The sequence below is a fragment of the Mastigoproctus giganteus genome, chromosome 4, assembly GCF_048544385.1.
Source record: "Mastigoproctus giganteus isolate SK-2022 chromosome 4, ASM4854438v1, whole genome shotgun sequence".
In the NCBI taxonomy this organism is placed as follows: Eukaryota; Metazoa; Arthropoda; class Arachnida; order Uropygi; family Thelyphonidae; genus Mastigoproctus; species Mastigoproctus giganteus.
This window is the reverse complement of record NC_143578.1, coordinates 11,859,474-11,878,755: the sequence shown is the minus strand read 5'-3', so window position 1 is coordinate 11,878,755 and position 19,282 is coordinate 11,859,474. Positions and strand designations below refer to the sequence as shown.

The following is a 19,282-nucleotide window of genomic DNA, read 5'->3' as shown; positions in this document are numbered from 1 at the left end:
CCATCTATCTCGCTTGTCTCTCTCTCTCTCTCTCTCTCTCTCTCTCTCAGTGTATCCTACTCTTTTTTTACTATCTGTCGCTCCGTGCTTGTGTGTGTGTGTGCGCGCGTGAGTGTATGCGAGAGGGAGGGAGCCAGCGTATAAATTAGCAGACGACCTCTCCAATTGATTTCGTAAAAGTGTGTTTGCAGTTGCGCACTTGTTTTTTCAAAAATCCGAAAGCAGACTCCTCCCCCCATCCCCCCCCTCCATCGAGCTCCGCAACGCAGATGAATATTTTCGGTAAGTGGGTGCGCTGTTAATGCGGAAGCTGCTGCAGACACCCCATGGTTACCTAAGTGTTGTTTCCACACTCCGCTTAGCAACTTAGCCAACTATTTCCATTAGTTTCTTACCACTTTCTTATTCCCCACGCCGCAGCGTCTTCACACACGCGCAGCGATATGTCGCCACCACCCCCTCGCTGATTACCAACGGAGACAGATTATTTGTAGGGCCTGACATAAGCGGCTGCTAACAGGAAAATACCTTTTCGCCTTTAAACGCAACAAACAGGTTTCGCTTAACAATGGTGCGTCATCCTCATAGGGCTCCCTCCTCCTCGCTTAGTAATTGGAAAACTTTATTCAGTTCATCCAATAGGAAGTGCAAGCCTAAACTGAAGTAATTGGACTAATAAGATGTGGGATATAAAAACAAGTTCGAAAGCGGTTCGAGGTTGCTAATGCGAGCCACATTACTGTATACTCTACTTTGGGCCGAAATATCACCCCCCCTTTCCTCTCCTTTTACTTTGTTTAGGTAGAAAAATTTATTCCATATGTACAGGGTGTCCCAAAATATTTCAACCACTACTGTACACAGTCTTTGATTTTTAAGTGTGGGTGGATGGGTTATGGTGTTTATTGGCGCACAAGCTGAGAGATTTTTAAGTCTCTCGTTCTCTGACTCTGATGCGTAGAGAATATCCCCTCCTGGGTTACATCCATCCTCAATGGACTGCGCTCCCCACCCCTTAATCCTCTCCTCTTACTCAATATGAAAACAACTTGAAAGGACTCCAACTTCTCCGTGCCGGTTATAAAGCGAACACCCCAGCGATGGAATAAAGAACTGCGCCCCAGCACCACATAATTAGTCTCCTCTCCCCCCCCCCAAGCTACAGAATAAAAGCACGAAGGTAGCACCATCCAGAACGCTCATTAAACCACCGAAAAGGGTGAAAGCAATATAAGAAGATTAAAGCGAACTCGCATGGCAGACCCCGAATTCTTACAAATTCTAATGGGATGGAGTCTTCCCCGATTTGGTCTCTCAGCTCCAAACAACCCCGCTCCCTAGCTAATACCTCCAGTTCGAGGCTACTTAACAATTTTTTTTTTCATTAAAATTTCACATTCCAAGATTTTTTTATTATTATTATTACTTCCATGAATATTAAAGCCTGAAACACCCCCGAAAAAAATAATTACGCCACCCCTTGTAGGCGGTTCTATAAAGCAGAATGATTATTTTCTCGCGACTCATGGATGGATGATTTTTCATAGTCATCATGATGACGCATGCGCAGTTACGCCAAGACCCGAACAATGGGGTCCCTTTGTATTCAACAAATGCGAAAATAGGTTGTTGAAAAATAGGAAAAATTCCTTACAAAACGCTAGATGCCTTACGGGTATGGGTGAAGATGGGGGAGGGGGAGGGGGAGGGGAAGAAATGTCTTTATAATACCGAATCCCACTGCGAATTTCTCTACCGACAATGCGTCCGTAATCTGAGGCTGTTTCTAAGCGAAATTATGCCGTAGATGCGTTTCACCCCCGGAGGTCATGTAGACCAAGCAAACGCCAAGGATTTCTGACGACCTTTTCTTTTAACCCAATTCGTAGAATCGTACGCCATTTCTGGCCTCCCCTACTACTTAATATTCTAAACGCGTCCAGTTAGGAGAACACACACACACACACACGCACGCAAAGTCCATCTGCGCATGCGTTAAAGTTCACGCCAATAACAAAAAATATATTCTCTAAGGAATTTGTTACCATTCGAGTTATCTCGGTACGTGCACTATTTTTTGTAAGCGCACGCATACAAAAAATTAGACTTTCAGTCTCACAACACCATGAATGTTTAAATGTAGCGTGTTCTTCGTTCGTTCTCTTAATGGGACCCATTAGGTTGGGGATAAATGTGGGAGAGGGAGCTATCAAAAATATTTTTGTCACCGAATAAAATAAAGTAAAGTAAATAACAAATAAAATAAAGATAAATACTTTCTTATTTTTATTTTATTTTCTTTCTTATTTTAACAATTATTAACCTAGGCTGAGAAATACTATTCATTCAACGAAGCTTGTTTTGGTTCGATGGAAGCGACATCTACCAAATCCTAAATCCGGTTGATTTTAAAAATAAAAAAAAGCTGAATATTTTCAGATATTTATTTAAAGTATACCCAGTAAAATAAAATAAAATAAAATATTTCCAGAAGCTTTCGGAACTCGTGTCCCTTTCTCAACTGACAGAATTTTTAAATACATTACAAGCAAACTGTGGCACGTTACTCATTCGTCATTGTTGTAGCACGGACGTGTGCTGCCTTGCGCCAGTGATCATCCATCAATAAAACGGTTGTCTCCAGGATTGGATGTATACGCATGCCTTTCTGGCGATTTAATGCCTTAGGGTTGTTCATTATGTTTAGTGACTCTAGCCATAGGCGGTGGCGAAAGTGTCGCGCGTGGTCCACTATCTCAAAGTCGCGCTTGGGGTCAAGATCGTGGTTGGTAGCCCAAAAATGTTCTGCAAGCGCGGACTGGTCAGTTTCGGCAAGCCGGATTGCTCTGTCGTGTTCCGTGAGGCGATCCTGGAGACGTCTCGATGTCTCACCTACGTAGCAACTGTTACAGGCCCTACAGGTGATACGGTACACTACATTGCTGCGTAAGACAGGTGTGACAGGGGTCTTCACACTGGAGACAAGTGAACGTAGGTTCCTACCTGGTAATTGTACACATTTTATGTTGTAACTTCTCAGGATCTTCGAGATACGTCCTGACACTCCTGGATAGTACGGAATGTAGGCGGATGATATGCCGACTTGCTTCGGAGGTCTTGGGTTGGAAGTAAGCTCTTGTGCCTGTAACAAGCATCTGTTTAGTACATGGGATGGATAACCGCATCTGGTTAAGTCCGCCTTCACACGGGAGATCTCGTTACGTCTAATTGTGTCGGTGCTGGAATGGCTCCAGGCCCTGGAGAACAGGGTGCGGGCAGTGCTATTGAGATGGCTTGGAGCGTGGCCGGACCCGTAGTTGGTGAATTGACCGCACCACATGGGTTTGCGGTATACTGAGGTCTCTAGATGTGGGCCTACGCGATGCACTAGCACGTCCAGAAACGGGAGCGAACCGTCCACCTCTGATTCTACGGTAAACTTGATGAAATTGGATAGAGAGTTGAGGTATTCTAGTAGTACCGTTTCAGAACCACGTGGTATTATGGTAAAAATATCGTCGACGTATCTACACCACGTTGTAATAGGTGTAGGTGGGTTCTGGTGTATCTGCTTCTCCAGATCTTCCATGGCGATGTTAGCTACTACGGAACTGACAGGGGCACCCATAGCAGTGCCATGTACTTGTTTGTAGAGTGAGTCTTCAAAGGTGAAGATGCTGCTAGAGAGGCATAGGTTGAGGGCGGTACAGATGTCATCAGTGGATAGTGACGTCCTGGATTGGAGGCTTAAGTCGCTCTCAAGGAGCCTTCTGGCGCAGTGCACGGCCTGTTGGACGGGAATCGAGGTGAATAAAGAAACCACGTCAAATGATGCCATGACAGAGTTATCAGGGATTGAAATGTCCTTAATGGTGTTAATGAATTCACTGCTGTTTTTAACGGTGTGAGATGTATTACCTATAAGAGGCGAGAGGAGGCTCGCGATGTGTTTGGACAGTTCATACGTTGGGGCACTGCAGCAAGACACTATAGGTCTGAGAGGAATACCCGGTTTATGGATCTTTGGTAATCCGTAGAATTGTGGTAGTTGACAGCCAGTACCACGCAGAAGATGGTGAGTCGCGGTCGGGATCTTCTTATCTTTAAGCCATGCGTGGACAAGTTTATTAACATTTGCTTCCAGACGTTTCAAGACTTTAACGGGAGGATCAGGTAGAGGTTCATATACGTTAGGATCGAGTAATAGGGCCAAGGCTTTCTCTCGGTAGGCTGATCGGTCCAGCACAACAGTCCGGCGCCCTTTATCCGCAGGAAGTACAACGATGGAGTTGTCTTTTCTTATAGATGACAGGGCGGCACGTTGGCGGTGGTTGAGGTTTGAGCACGTTTTTCGAGTGTTGCGGAGGACTGCGGCAGTCTTGAATCGGATCTCGTTGGCAGTTTCTTCGGGAAGGTTGGTAATACTGGCTTCTATGCCCATAGCGAGCTGTGTGATGGGAGGTTTCGATGGTATAACGGCGAATTTCATACCGTTTGATAAAACACTCAGCTGCTCGTTGGACAGTTGTTTGTTACTTAGATTCAAGACGAAAGAAGTCGTGTCGTCTGAACGAGTGTTCGTCTTTAAGGAGTTAGTTTCTATGCTCAAGTTTATGAACTTGCGCTGTTGGCGTAAACGGTAGGTATCCGAGGTCTGACTAGCCCGATGGCAGATGGTATGTATAAGGTTTGTAAATACAATAGGCGAGACCTTACCTTGTATATGTTGTAACAGTCTGGACTTGTTGTAGTCAGCGTTCCTGATTTCATGGTGGAGATGGGATATCCATAAATTTAACGTGCGCAGGCTGAAGTTAAAGCAGGCACGATCCATATGAGAGTTGTGGAACGGGGCTTTGTATCGGAACCCTTTAGGTATAATTCGATTGCTTTTGCATCTGTGGGCGAAGCGTAAATGTTGCCTGTAGCGAGCTATTGAGAGGAAGCATTTTTGCAACTGTGCACAATCGTTGTAGGTATTATGGCATAAGTGATCGCAAGTGACTCCAGGTTTGTCACTATTCGATCACTTTATGGCCATAATACCTACAACGATTGTGCACAGTTGCAAAAATGCTTCCTCTCAATAGCTCGCTACAGGCAACATTTACGCTTCGCCCACAGATGCAAAAGCAATCGAATTATACCTAAAGGGTTCCGATACAAAGCCCCGTTCCACAACTCTCATATGGATCGTGCCTGCTTTAACTTCAGCCTGCGCACGTTAAATTTATGGATATCCCATCTCCACCATGAAATCAGGAACGCTGACTACAACAAGTCCAGACTGTTACAACATATACAAGGTAAGGTCTCGCCTATTGTATTTACAAACCTTATACATACCATCTGCCATCGGGCTAGTCAGACCTCGGATACCTACCGTTTACGCCAACAGCGCAAGTTCATAAACTTGAGCATAGAAACTAACTCCTTAAAGACGAACACTCGTTCAGACGACACGACTTCTTTCGTCTTGAATCTAAGTAACAAACAACTGTCCAACGAGCAGCTGAGTGTTTTATCAAACGGTATGAAATTCGCCGTTATACCATCGAAACCTCCCATCACACAGCTCGCTATGGGCATAGAAGCCAGTATTACCAACCTTCCCGAAGAAACTGCCAACGAGATCCGATTCAAGACTGCCGCAGTCCTCCGCAACACTCGAAAAACGTGCTCAAACCTCAACCACCGCCAACGTGCCGCCCTGTCATCTATAAGAAAAGACAACTCCATCGTTGTACTTCCTGCGGATAAAGGGCGCCGGACTGTTGTGCTGGACCGATCAGCCTACCGAGAGAAAGCCTTGGCCCTATTACTCGATCCTAACGTATATGAACCTCTACCTGATCCTCCCGTTAAAGTCTTGAAACGTCTGGAAGCAAATGTTAATAAACTTGTCCACGCATGGCTTAAAGATAAGAAGATCCCGACCGCGACTCACCATCTTCTGCGTGGTACTGGCTGTCAACTACCACAATTCTACGGATTACCAAAGATCCATAAACCGGGTATTCCTCTCAGACCTATAGTGTCTTGCTGCAGTGCCCCAACGTATGAACTGTCCAAACACATCGCGAGCCTCCTCTCGCCTCTTATAGGTAATACATCTCACACCGTTAAAAACAGCAGTGAATTCATTAACACCATTAAGGACATTTCAATCCCTGATAACTCTGTCATGGCATCATTTGACGTGGTTTCTTTATTCACCTCGATTCCCGTCCAACAGGCCGTGCACTGCGCCAGAAGGCTCCTTGAGAGCGACTTAAGCCTCCAATCCAGGACGTCACTATCCACTGATGACATCTGTACCGCCCTCAACCTATGCCTCTCTAGCAGCATCTTCACCTTTGAAGACTCACTCTACAAACAAGTACATGGCACTGCTATGGGTGCCCCTGTCAGTTCCGTAGTAGCTAACATCGCCATGGAAGATCTGGAGAAGCAGATACACCAGAACCCACCTACACCTATTACAACGTGGTGTAGATACGTCGACGATATTTTTACCATAATACCACGTGGTTCTGAAACGGTACTACTAGAATACCTCAACTCTCTATCCAATTTCATCAAGTTTACCGTAGAATCAGAGGTGGACGGTTCGCTCCCGTTTCTGGACGTGCTAGTGCATCGCGTAGGCCCACATCTAGAGACCTCAGTATACCGCAAACCCATGTGGTGCGGTCAATTCACCAACTACGGGTCCGGCCACGCTCCAAGCCATCTCAATAGCACTGCCCGCACCCTGTTCTCCAGGGCCTGGAGCCATTCCAGCACCGACACAATTAGACGTAACGAGATCTCCCGTGTGAAGGCGGACTTAACCAGATGCGGTTATCCATCCCATGTACTAAACAGATGCTTGTTACAGGCACAAGAGCTTACTTCCAACCCAAGACCTCCGAAGCAAGTCGGCATATCATCCGCCTACATTCCGTACTATCCAGGAGTGTCAGGACGTATCTCGAAGATCCTGAGAAGTTACAACATAAAATGTGTACAATTACCAGGTAGGAACCTACGTTCACTTGTCTCCAGTGTGAAGACCCCTGTCACACCTGTCTTACGCAGCAATGTAGTGTACCGTATCACCTGTAGGGCCTGTAACAGTTGCTACGTAGGTGAGACATCGAGACGTCTCCAGGATCGCCTCACGGAACACGACAGAGCAATCCGGCTTGCCGAAACTGACCAGTCCGCGCTTGCAGAACATTTTTGGGCTACCAACCACGATCTTGACCCCAAGCGCGACTTTGAGATAGTGGACCACGCGCGACACTTTCGCCACCGCCTATGGCTAGAGTCACTAAACATAATGAACAACCCTAAGGCATTAAATCGCCAGAAAGGCATGCGTATACATCCAATCCTGGAGACAACCGTTTTATTGATGGATGATCACTGGCGCAAGGCAGCACACGTCCGTGCTACAACAATGACGAATGAGTAACGTGCCACAGTTTGCTTGTAATGTATTTAAAAATTCTGTCAGTTGAGAAAGGGACACGAGTTCCGAAAGCTTCTGGAAATATTTTATTTTATTTTATTTTACTGGGTATACTTTAAATAAATATCTGTTAAACTATGGACCCCAGTACTCCAGGCCCATTTGTCACTATTGAATATTTTCTTTGGTTTGATGGAAGCGACATCTACCAAATCCTAAATACTATTGATTTTAAATATAAAACAGCTGAATATTTGCTTTGGTTCGATGGCAGCGACATCTACCAAATTCTAAATACTATTGATTTTAAATATAAAAAAGCTGAATATTTGCTTTGGTTTGATGGAAGCGACATCTACCAAATCCTAAATACTATTGATTTTAAAAATAAAAAAGCTGAATATTTGCTTTGGTTCGATGGCAGCGACATCTACCAAATCCTAAATACGATTGATTTTAAATATAAAAAAGCTGAATATTTGCTTTGGTTCGATGGCAGCGACATCTACCAAATCTTAAATACTATTGATTTTAAAAATAAAAAAGCTGAATATTTGCTTTGGTTCGATGGCAGCGACATCTCCTAAATGCGGTTTATTTTAAAAATAAAAAAGCTGAATATAATTTTTTTTTAGTTCGATAGAAGCGACAGCTAAGAAATTCTAAATGCGATTGATTTTAGAAATAAAAAAGCAGAATATTTGTTTTGGTTCGATGAAAGCGACATCTTTGATTTTAAAAATAAAAAAACTTTTTGCATTACCTATCCATAAATAAATTCTTTCATACTCTTAAGAATTTAGCCAAGAAATATCTTTTAGTTTAAGCTTAATATTTGTTTTTGTTCAAAGGAAGCGACATCTACGAAATCCTTCTTCTTGGATTTCTCCGTTGTATCAACATCCTCAACATAACTTTTTTTTTTCATTTTTATACTTTAATTTTGTTCTTCACTCTTTTCTGCCCACTTAGTCTCCATTCTTCAATTTCCTCTTTTCCATAGTCGCCGTTCATCCATGTGCTTTTAGGTTTTCCTCCTCTCCTTTTTCTTCTAGGGAGTGTCCATTGCTTTTTTACGTAACCTCTCTTCCCCCATTCTCATAACATGTCCATACCATTCTAATCTTTTTTCTTCTATTTTATCGATGATGTTTATTTGAGCGTCCATTGCTTTTCTTATGTCTTCATTCCTAACTCTTTCTAATTTAGATCTTCGGGCTGATCTTCTCCAAAAATCCATCTCCACAGCTAGCAATTTCTTCCTAGTCCAAATCTCAGATCCATATAGTAAGATACTCTGAAAAATTGCATTATATAGTAATCATTTGGGTTTTGGGAGAATTGGATTCAACGTTCCCAAGACCTTTCTTCCCTCATTAATTCTCCCTGTAATATCTTCAGATGAACCATCCATTTGCACAAAAGCTCCTAGATATTTAAACCGCTTCACATTCTCTATCTCTGCTCCATTTACACTCAAAATGTCCCCTGTTGAATTCAACTGATTTTAAAAATAAAAATAATTGAATATTTGTTTTGATTCGATGGAAGCGACATCTACGAAATCCCAACTTCGATTGATTTAAAAAAAAAAAAAACTGAATATTTGTTAAGCCTAAAAATACGGTCTCAAAACAAAAACTGTAAAATATCGTAAATATTTCATCTTTTGATTAATTCCAACTTCACTTTATATTGAGAAATTAATTTTTCTCTTTGTCGGCTTCTGTGTGCCTTCATTTTCTACTCACCAAACCTCACAGAATCAAAACCCTTCAGTAATTTCCCCGGTCGTACCCCCTTTATAAAATATAAGATACGTCAAACGCAGGTGTTGCGACATCAGCGCCACAAAGCGTCATTATTAATAGTTTTCTTTCTTCATGTTGAGGTTTTAATCTCCTGCGCAGTTTTTAATCATAACACATTAGCGGTAGCGTGGAAGCGACATCTAGCCTCAGTTACGAGAATTAACATCTGGTTTAAGATTCTATTTATTTTTCATTTCTGTTTTTGGAGATTAAATTTCGAAGATTGAAAATAAAAATTAAATTTTGAAGATTACAATGTCGAACAGAATTTGTAAAATTTAAGATGACCAGATCGTAAAGCTTTACCAAAAGAAGAAACCTTACTGTACCGGTAACCATGGAAACACTGGAATTCTACCGGGGAGTTTAAGTGCAACGGAATATGAAGAGGAGGGGAAGGGAGATTTTCCAATAGATTAGGTAAATGTATCATTTAAATGGGTACCTCATTAGCAGATGACTCTACTCCCCAGGTATGACTCTGAGAAAGCAAATCCCCTGAGCTGAATCTCGTGCTTGTGTGCACTGCCTTAAGGTGCAGCAATTTGTTGTAGGCTAATGAAATTTTGCTCGTGGGCGGTAGTGGTCAGGCCTTTGATACTTTGGCTCGCGAGCCAAAGACGCTTTGGCAAACAGATAATTACGAAAGACTTTCGAGCACTTAAAGTTTACGGATATTCTGAGAAAACAGAAAGTTTGGATGTGCACGCTACGGCTGTCTTTAGAAGCAGCGGTCGACCCTGCCGCTACATAATCAACTGTTCTCTCTCTCTGGAGATTTGGAAACAGAGTAATCGATGATAGTGATTGATACACAGCATTTGTGGTAAATCTGTCGACAATAGTTTGGTTTCTAATGATAAGCAAAGGAATATTTTATTCTTGAAGCCTATGCTGGAGCCCTCGTGGGCAGCACATTTGATTCAATCGCCGTCCTCCCACATCGGATAGAAAAGACCTAAGATCGAGTCTCTTAATTGAATGAGGAATCTTTATGGGCCTTTTTCACAACGTGACCAGGTTAGTCGGTCTCAGGCGAGGAAGCATGGTTTTTCAACCAAACACAGAAAATCTGTTACAGAACACACGCAATTTACAGATTGCATATAGGAAACAATATGGCCTTAGTTGCTGATGCTCCTAAAACCCAACTACAAGAACAACAACCTACGCTGGGAATGGTTCTTTTATGCGCCAAAGTGGACTTTAGAAAGTTAAAGGTCCACGAGTTCCGATCGACCATCCATACTGATATTGCACAGGAAGCCCACCATATTTATAAGTTCGTACCGATATGTGAGCAGAGAAACTTCTGCACACAATATTCACATAAGGATTCGCTCAATTACTTTTTCATATAGTGTACAGGACCCAATTTACACCGATTTCGACCACTCAGTACCCCTACCTCCCTCTAACATTTTTCACTAGAGAAGAGGATGGGGGATGTACGTTTTATACACTATCTTATCCATTTCCTTTGATTCAATAGATCATCCAATACTTAAATCAAAAATACAAGCTTATGTGGTTGATGTACTCTGTGCCGCCAGTTTATTAGGTACACCTTGTGGGGCACTCAAATGGTTTGTCCCACAACGTTGAGAGTCACATGACCACAGTTGTGGATATAAATTCAGCAGAACAACCTTTCTAGTATCAGTTAAGCGTACAAACCGTAGCAAGAATGGGGAAAAGGAGTGAGCTAACGAATTTCGAACGTGGCATGGTAGTAGGTGCAAGACGTGCTCGACAAAGCAACTCTGAAATGGCAGTTCTCCTGAACTTTTAACGCACCACAGTTTCAAGGATGAATCGAGAATGGTGCAACAAACAGAAACATCCTCTCAACGGCACTCCTGTAGAAGAAAATCGCTTGTTGGTGAGAGAGGTCAGAGAAGCATGACTAGAATTGTGCAAGCAATCAGACGTTCCACAATGTCGCATATCACGTCAGAATACAACCTTGGTGCGCAGAACAAAATATCGCAACGGACCACTAGTCGCACTTTGTCGCGAATGGGCTACAACAGCCGACGGCCACATCGCGTACCTTTGTTATCAATGAAGAACAACAGAGTACGCCTCCTATGGACACAGCAAACCAGCACTGGACTATCGAGGATTGGAAAATAGTTGCTTTGTCTGACGAGTCGAAGTTCCTGGTGCATCACGTTGATGGAAGGCTCAGAATTTGGCGAAAACAACATGAATCCATGGATCCTTCATGTCTGACGAGTACTGTGCAAGGTGGTGGTGAGAGCAGTGTAATGGAGTGGGGAATGTTTTCTTGGCACACGTTGGGTCCATTGATACCGATAGATTCACATCTGAATGCCAAATCGTACCTAAACATCATTTCTGACCAAGTGCATCCGTTCTCGTTGACAGTTTATCATCAGTCAGATGGTTCCTTCCACCAGGATAATGCACTGGTGCACAAAGCCTGAATCACTATGGAACAGTTCCAGGAACATGACAATGACTTTTCTTTGCTGCAGTGGCCCGCTCAGTCCCTGGATCTTAATCCTATTGAACATCTTTGGAATGAGCTGGAAAGGGCTGTTCGCTGCAGGCCTACACCTCCGTCGAATCTCAAGGAACTATGTGACACACTTATGTCTGTATGGTACTCCATTCCTGCACAACATTTTCAGCATCTTGTTCAGTCCATGCCTAGACGAATTCAGGCTGTTTTGAAGGCTAAAGGAGGCTCAACACGCTACTAGGTAGGTGTACCTAATAAAGTTGTTGTTATTTGGTTTTTAGGAGCATTAGCAACTAAGGTCATATTGCTCCGGGAATATGCGGTGGTCATTCCCTGACCTTTCCGCATCCTCCGTATTTGGTTCTCACGGGCTCGAACCCCGGTCTAATCAAGAAGCGTGTGCTACGCACTGCTGTTCCTGCCCACCTGGCTACGGAGGCGCCACCTAATAAAGTGGCAGCACATTGTAAGTTCTTAATGTATTGGAAAACCCAAACGGATCCAATAAATTTACTGAAGGCCTTGACAATATTTTGCAACTGGTGCTGAAATAGCAATTTTGTATTAAATATTGATGCAAGATAGGATCGTTAACGAATTCTATTGTCTCATTTTTGACTACAACATCGAAAATATTATCCCAAGACATATTTTGATAATCGATTAAACTTACGTTTCATCAAAAGTTCGTCCTCTTCTCTCAAACCAAATCACATCATACAATGATAATGTCAAGCCATACACTGCCCATATGACTCAGATGAAAATTACAGACCTATGGTGGAAAGCTTTGCCTCATCCTACATTTACTGAAGACTTGGCTCCGTTTAATTTTTCTTTTCTATTTGGACATATGCGGAAATCTTCGTAGAAAACACTTTTTAAGTGAACATTATCTGAAGAAGACAGTGGGAGACTGGCTTCAACAGCTGGGTCAATCCTTTTATCCAGATATACAAAATTACAAACCTTTATTAAGTATCTAATAAAGCCGACGTTTGCTGGAATTAGTCCCCATACACTTTGTGGCATGGATTCCACTTTCTGGGGGGTTTTCCCACTGTCACACGGTTTTTGTTTTAAATTCCTCTGGAGTGGGCACCCAGAGGAATCTGCTTCACCTTTTGGCAACATCAGGTGGAGCAGAATCTCGAATTCAAACATGACGTGCTCTAATGGAACTGGTCCATCTTCCCATAGTGTGGACGAGTACCCAGACTCATCTCTCCAGGTGACTGATGCTTCGGATATCCAATTGGCCAGAACAACACAACAAATATAATTCGCACAAACTCACACCTATCACATATCTGGTGGCCTTTTTACAGTGGTGGTACTGTTCTTCACAGAGACACGAGGCGGATTTGAACTGAAATTCCAGGAGTCTCCCTTTACAAAAACGCATGTCCACTGTCTGAGGGGACAGTGAAACTCATGCTTAAACCCTTCCTTTAGCTGAACTGACCTACCTTCCCATGGTTGGGACGTGTACCCAAAGGCGGCCATCCTGATGATTGTCACTTCTGGGTAGTCAAGTAGACACCAAATTCTCAATTGGATCCAGAGCTGAAGAATTAGGCAGCTAAGGTAGAAGTTGGAAATATTAGGAATGTTTCTCGACTCATTAAGATACAAATTTTGCATGGTGGATAGTGCTTTGTCAGCTTGAAAGGATCCATTACAATCCAAGTAAAAATGAAACATTGCAGAGTGAAGTTGATCCAATACAACAGAAATATAATTATTACAGGTAACATGACCTTCTAACCGCATGAGCGGATTCAGTCCATATCAATAGAACATACCTCATACCATGATACCATCGCCAACCGCTTGACTTGTGGGCTGGAGACAGTGTAGACGTATGGCTTCATATGCTTCCATCTATACCTTCACTTTACCATTTGTATAAAAAAAAGTTTAAATCGAGACTCGTCAGACCACATGATTTTGTTCCGCTGTTCCACAGTCTTGGCGTTGTCGGCACCACAATCACTCCAGTCGAACCTTCGGATTTTTAACAGAACAAGATGAATTTCGTATAGGACCACTACAAAATGCCAGGTTCTTCAACTCGAGCCACACTGGACTTTCTATTTTTACCAGAATTCGCTTTAAATTCCACGAGGTTCCCTTTTTTGGAGTACCAACTTTCTGCCACAGTTATGACTCCTGCTAAATGTTCTCCAACAAAAAAATCCTTTTCGAAAATCGGAAAGATCAGCTATCTTCCCAAACTTTTGTTCACCAGGTGTATTTATCATCCATTATATCTCCCTTTCTTTAACCCTTTATTTTTTTTTTCATCAATTATCCTCCCTGTCTACTTCTATCTATCTATTTCTTGTCCTTCCAATCTTCAATATGAGCGAAAAGGTGCTCCAGTGCGCTCCAAGCATCCAAATAGCGGAACTTGTCTGTTCTTCATCCCACGGAACAAAATGAACGCATCATTCAATCATCGTCTAATCCCCTCCGCCTTCGTAATCCCTTATTAGGTTTATCCTCTCGGTGTGTGTGACAGGGAGACTTCTTAACACTGCTTTGATAGGGCGGTTTACTCAATACGCTTCCCCCCCTTTTCTTTTTCTTTCTTTCTTTTTTTTTTTTTATCCGTCAAAATCTGGCGATCGTTCTAATTCCACGAAGAGCCGTGAAAAGAGCGAGCTACGGTGAAGTCCTCCGTAATCTTTATAATCACCGGAGGTAGGCGTTCTAGAAGAAATCGCTGCCTACCAACCAAAATTTGAGGTAGAAAGATTTTATATAAACGAGTTGCACAGTATCACCACCGTAGATAAAACCAGAAGAATAAATTCGTCTCAGAGGAAATCTACGATATATGAAATACGGTATCCGCCTGGGACCACGTGTCTGTGAATAAAAGTACTACTTGAAATCTCCTAGTGTTACAACAATACTGTTTATTTCTGGCATAAGATAAACCTAATAATAAAATGTACGGAATCCGCTTGGGACCACCACCACTTTAAATGGTATCTGGAACTCTTCAAAACTCGGGTTTCCTGAAGGGTTTCTGCACACGTAACCGCAAAACTCCATCTATTCTTACAAGTGAAACCGAACGTCTATCATTCAAAGGTATTTCCAATTCTGAAAAGCAAGTCTCTCTCTCTTTCTTTCATTTTTTTTTTTTTTTTTTTTTCCAAATCTGGCTACGAGATCTCTGATGGTTTCGTACGGGGCCAACCACGTTTTTAATCTGTACAGAATGGGATGAAAGAGCCCATCAATCATCAGCTGCCATTGACGATCACTTCTTATCTAAAATAGGTTTTTTCTTTCCCTTACTTCCAGAGGTTTTTTTTGCTTCTTCCTTCCATCTCTCCTTTTGCCTACGCATCTATACGTTTAAGAATCATTCTAACTTTCTTCATCGGACTACGATTTCTCCCGTTTGGCTTTTTTTAAATCAGTTTTACGTTTGGCTTATTACTGTATCAATGTACGGTTGGCATCTTCTGGAGCACAAGTGGCGCCATCTTTCGTCGAACTCGTTTATTATTACAGATGTCGATTTTCGTCTGCCCGGAATGATGAACTCGTTCAGTTAGCGAGTATCACTTGTGATAAAAATCTTTCCGCATTTAATACAGTTGAGGGCCCTCGCGAGACCCATAAGAAACCAATTAGCTGCGTGTCCTTGTGTAGGCGACCTCTGAGCTGATTAACTGAGGCTGGTAATTAGTTTTGCACCGCTAATGAGATGGGTGCCTACCATCTTCACCCAACTTTTATTTGTTAAGCGTTCTTCTGTGTTTGCCCTTAGGGGCCCCCCTTCGTTTTTAATGTTATTTCAAGCATCCACTCACTTGAGGAGTTATTGGAGAAGCCTGCAGCCACGTTGACTGACTGCTGAATGTTTTTGCAATTTAACCTCGAGCCACATCTCTGTGCAGAGTGAATGGGGCTCTGGAAGTAGAGGTCACGTTTGCTTAAACTCGCTGTTGTTTCGTTTTTTAATAAGTTAAATTCGAGTCTTGAATGAAGAGACTTTTCTTTCTTTATTGAATAGCTGCAGGGGATTGATGTACTTGGGGGAGGTCACTAAAATCTTTTGTTTTTCCTGCAGGAGAGCGAGACAGATGTAACAGAACTGTGGATATCTACCAAGCCATCTCTAGCCCTCCCGTGACCGACAAGAACCGAGACAAACCTCTCCACTGCACTTACAGAATCCGGGTTCGACCTGCCAGAGACGACTGGGTCGTGTTTGTCCGTTTCACCCGCATGAGGGTTGGGGAACCAAACGACGATCGGACTCAGTGCATTGGTGGGTACGTCCAGATCATCGACGGATACCGAGACAGTAACCATAGCAACAAGGACAATCCCGGTTTCTACTGTGGGGAGATCGACTCCCCCAAGACGTTCATCTCGGAGACCCCTTATGTGAAGATCGTTCTGCACGTCGATCGCTACAACTACGACTCATCCCTTCAGTTCGACGCGAACGTGGAACAGCAAAGAGAGGTCCACGCACGCTACGGCCAATATGCCCAACTGTACCCTCATCGGCGAGGAACCCCCGTGTTTGGTAGCTACTGTGAACGCACCTTTCAGGACTGCTCGCCTGGCAGGTGCTTCGTGCAGTCGCCGGGGTTCCCCGGCATCTACCCTCGTAATCTGCACTGTAAATACCACCTCGTTGTCAGCCAGGGTCTGGTGGGTTTAGACCTCACGACCTTTGACCTGGACGGTTTACGCTGCGACAATCTGCTCATGTGTTTCCCAAGACCGATCACCAAGCTGACCGACGACTGTCCGTTCGATTATGTCCGCGTCTACGACGGTGCCACCGAAGAAAGTCCGATTATCGTGACCTTGTGCGGAAAGGGTCGGCTCAAGTCCAACATCATCGCCTCGGGACCGGAGATGCTGATGGAGTTCGTCTCTTCTCCCGCAGGTCCGCTTCTCAATAACGGCTTTCACTTCAAGGCTGACAGCATCTACGGAGCGACTGAATCCGAGCCGTTACAACTACGGAATGGTAGCTGTTCCATAGAGCGCCACCTACGAGAAAACCAGCCCAGCATGCTCTCCAACATCCGCTCCTGGTATCCAGTGAACACCACGTGCTTCTATCGCTTCAACGCAGGCGAAGACGAAATCATTCGACTGGAGTTCGTTTGGTTCCGGATGGAGCGCTTCACCCTTTGCGAGGAGTCTCTGAAACTGTATGACTCCTCCGATGCTGACCCTGCCAAGATCATCTCAAAATTATGTGACATCAATCAACCAAGAACGGAACAACCGCGCTCCGTGTACGAAACGACGGGTCCAGTGATGTACATCGAGTTCCTGGGCAAGATGGGTTTCCTGGACGGATCTTCTCTGAGCTACGGGTTCGAGGTTAAATCCGTGAACATGGCCTCGCACCGAAACCACCTGAGTCTTCACAGTTGTAGCCGACACTTCATGCCAGATGCAGGCCTTGCAGGATCGTTCGCTGTTTCTTTCCAGGAATTCAATTTCAGTAGCAACAGCCAACCTCAGACGTGCAATTACTCTTTCGATGCCAGCGCCCTCCCACAAGGACGGGCGAACCTGACGGTGTTTTCGCTTTTTCAGAAGCAGACTGAGAACTGCGAAGAATGCAAAGGAGAACCAATCTTCATGGAACTCCGTGCAGGACTTCTCTCGCGCTTTCCGACCTGCCTGTGCAAAGTCGGTCGACAGAGAGTTCACTTCTCATCTTCCCTGGGGCCGACCTTCCACATGACCTTGCATGTCGAGCAGCCGTCCGAAATGAAGCTGGTCGGGCCGCTGGTGCAAAAGGACAAGCAGCTTCTTGAAGTGAACTTTAACTTTTACACTGAGTCCCGCTGTGGGCAGGAAAGGATGGAACTTGATCTCCAGGGGGTGGTGGCATTCCCTCCTCCCACAGGCGTCGGTCCCTTGTGTCCTAACGGCTGCTCCACGCCTCTACACTGCACGTGGAAGATCCCCGTCTTTCATAGGATGGACATTGCGTTCCGTCTCCATGGTTACCACGGCCAGACCAACTGCTCAACGGACTACATCACAATCAACCAGGTGTCACTGTGTCCCATAACCACAGAGCACGAGATGACCCTTCGCAAGGAAGATATCCTGGACTCGGACGTGGTTGTAACTTTCCGCTCGTCGGATGCGTCGATGACCAATTTCAGCCTCTGGTGGACTCAGTTAAGAGTGCTGCCTTCGCATTCCACCTCCGACACTTTGGTGTCATTAGGGAAAGACTGTGACTTTTTGTGCACCACCTCCATGGCCTGCCTGACTAAGGAACTCGTCTGCAATGGGATAACCAACTGCCCTAATCAGAGCGACAAATATGGAGAGCCCAAACTGGCCGACGAAGATCCGAGTCTATGCATGACTCAACAGGACAGCTTCAAGCTATACTGGTGGATCATCGGTTTCGGCCTGGGAATTTGTGCCTGTATTACCCTCTGCCTGACCTTCACCCTTTGCCGTAGGTGCCATGCGGGCCGTCAGCGTTTCTGACGTCACACCGACAACCAGCTGGTTCTACCGGCTGTGTCCCAATACAACTGTACTCATTTATAAGAGTCAACCGGCACGAGCGCCATCTAGGGTCGAGGAACGAATCAAACACAAAGAAAACGCCACATAAAGAAACACAAAGAAAATGGCAGATTTTGCTGATGATGGACTTCTTTTCGACTGTCCAAAACTACACATCCAGAAGAAAGAGCCAGATGAGATCAGATAGTCATGACTGTTCTTTTTTGAACTTAATTTTATATCTGCAGGGAGAAACATGCAGCTCGCTTGGAGCTACACAGGCCTCTTCAAATGACACATGTCATGCCATTCATTAGCACAGCTACAGAGTCACTCCCTCTTTAATAGAGTCACTGTTCCCGGTGCATTTTAATCACTTTTACCCCTCCCTCCCCCATCATCCCGAAGCTGCATGTGACACCCTCTGTCTGCTCAGTTTAGAGCGCCATCAAACACAGAATTCATTAGCATAATTGTTCTAAGACCGGGCCAATAAACAGAAAGATTTTTATGGGCAGATTTTAATAAGAAAATCACAAATTCATTTTAATCAAAACACGAAAACGTTCTGTTAAATCTAACAAAAGTTTTGCAATTGAAAAAAAAATCAACTCCTTTTTTTTTTTTTTTTTTTTGGCAAAGTGATTGAAAGTTTTGGCATATATAAATCCAGGCAAAAATGCAAAATATAAAAATCTACTTAGGGTTGCAATATGCCAAATAACAAAATCTATTTAGGGTTGACAGTATGTCAATTAACAAAATCTATTTTGAGTTGTCAATATTGCAATAACGAAATCAATTTTGAGTTGGCAAAGTTCCAATAATGAAATCTATTTTGATTTGGCAATGTTCCAATAATGAAATCTATTTTGAGTTGGCAACGTTCCAATAACGAAATCTATTTTGAGTTGGCAATATTCCAATAATGAAACCTACTGTTTATTTTGACAAATACCAAATTCAAAATTCTATTTTGTTTTGGCAATATGCCAA

The 19,282-nt window shown here is 43.7% G+C and overlaps 1 protein-coding gene across 1 annotated transcript in view; it reads left to right on the top strand.

Annotated features, from left to right (window-relative positions):
• LOC150086408 (uncharacterized) overlaps positions 1-18,817 on the top strand; it is a 27,454-nt gene extending 8,637 nt beyond the window's left edge. Inside the window, exon 2 of the mRNA XM_090372570.1 lies at positions 15,849-18,817. Within this exon, the coding sequence (XP_090228696.1) occupies positions 15,849-18,265 (2,417 nt within the window). The 3' untranslated portion in view covers positions 18,266-18,817. The remainder of the gene's footprint in view (positions 1-15,848) is intronic.
• Positions 18,818-19,282: the final 465 nt, after the last annotated feature.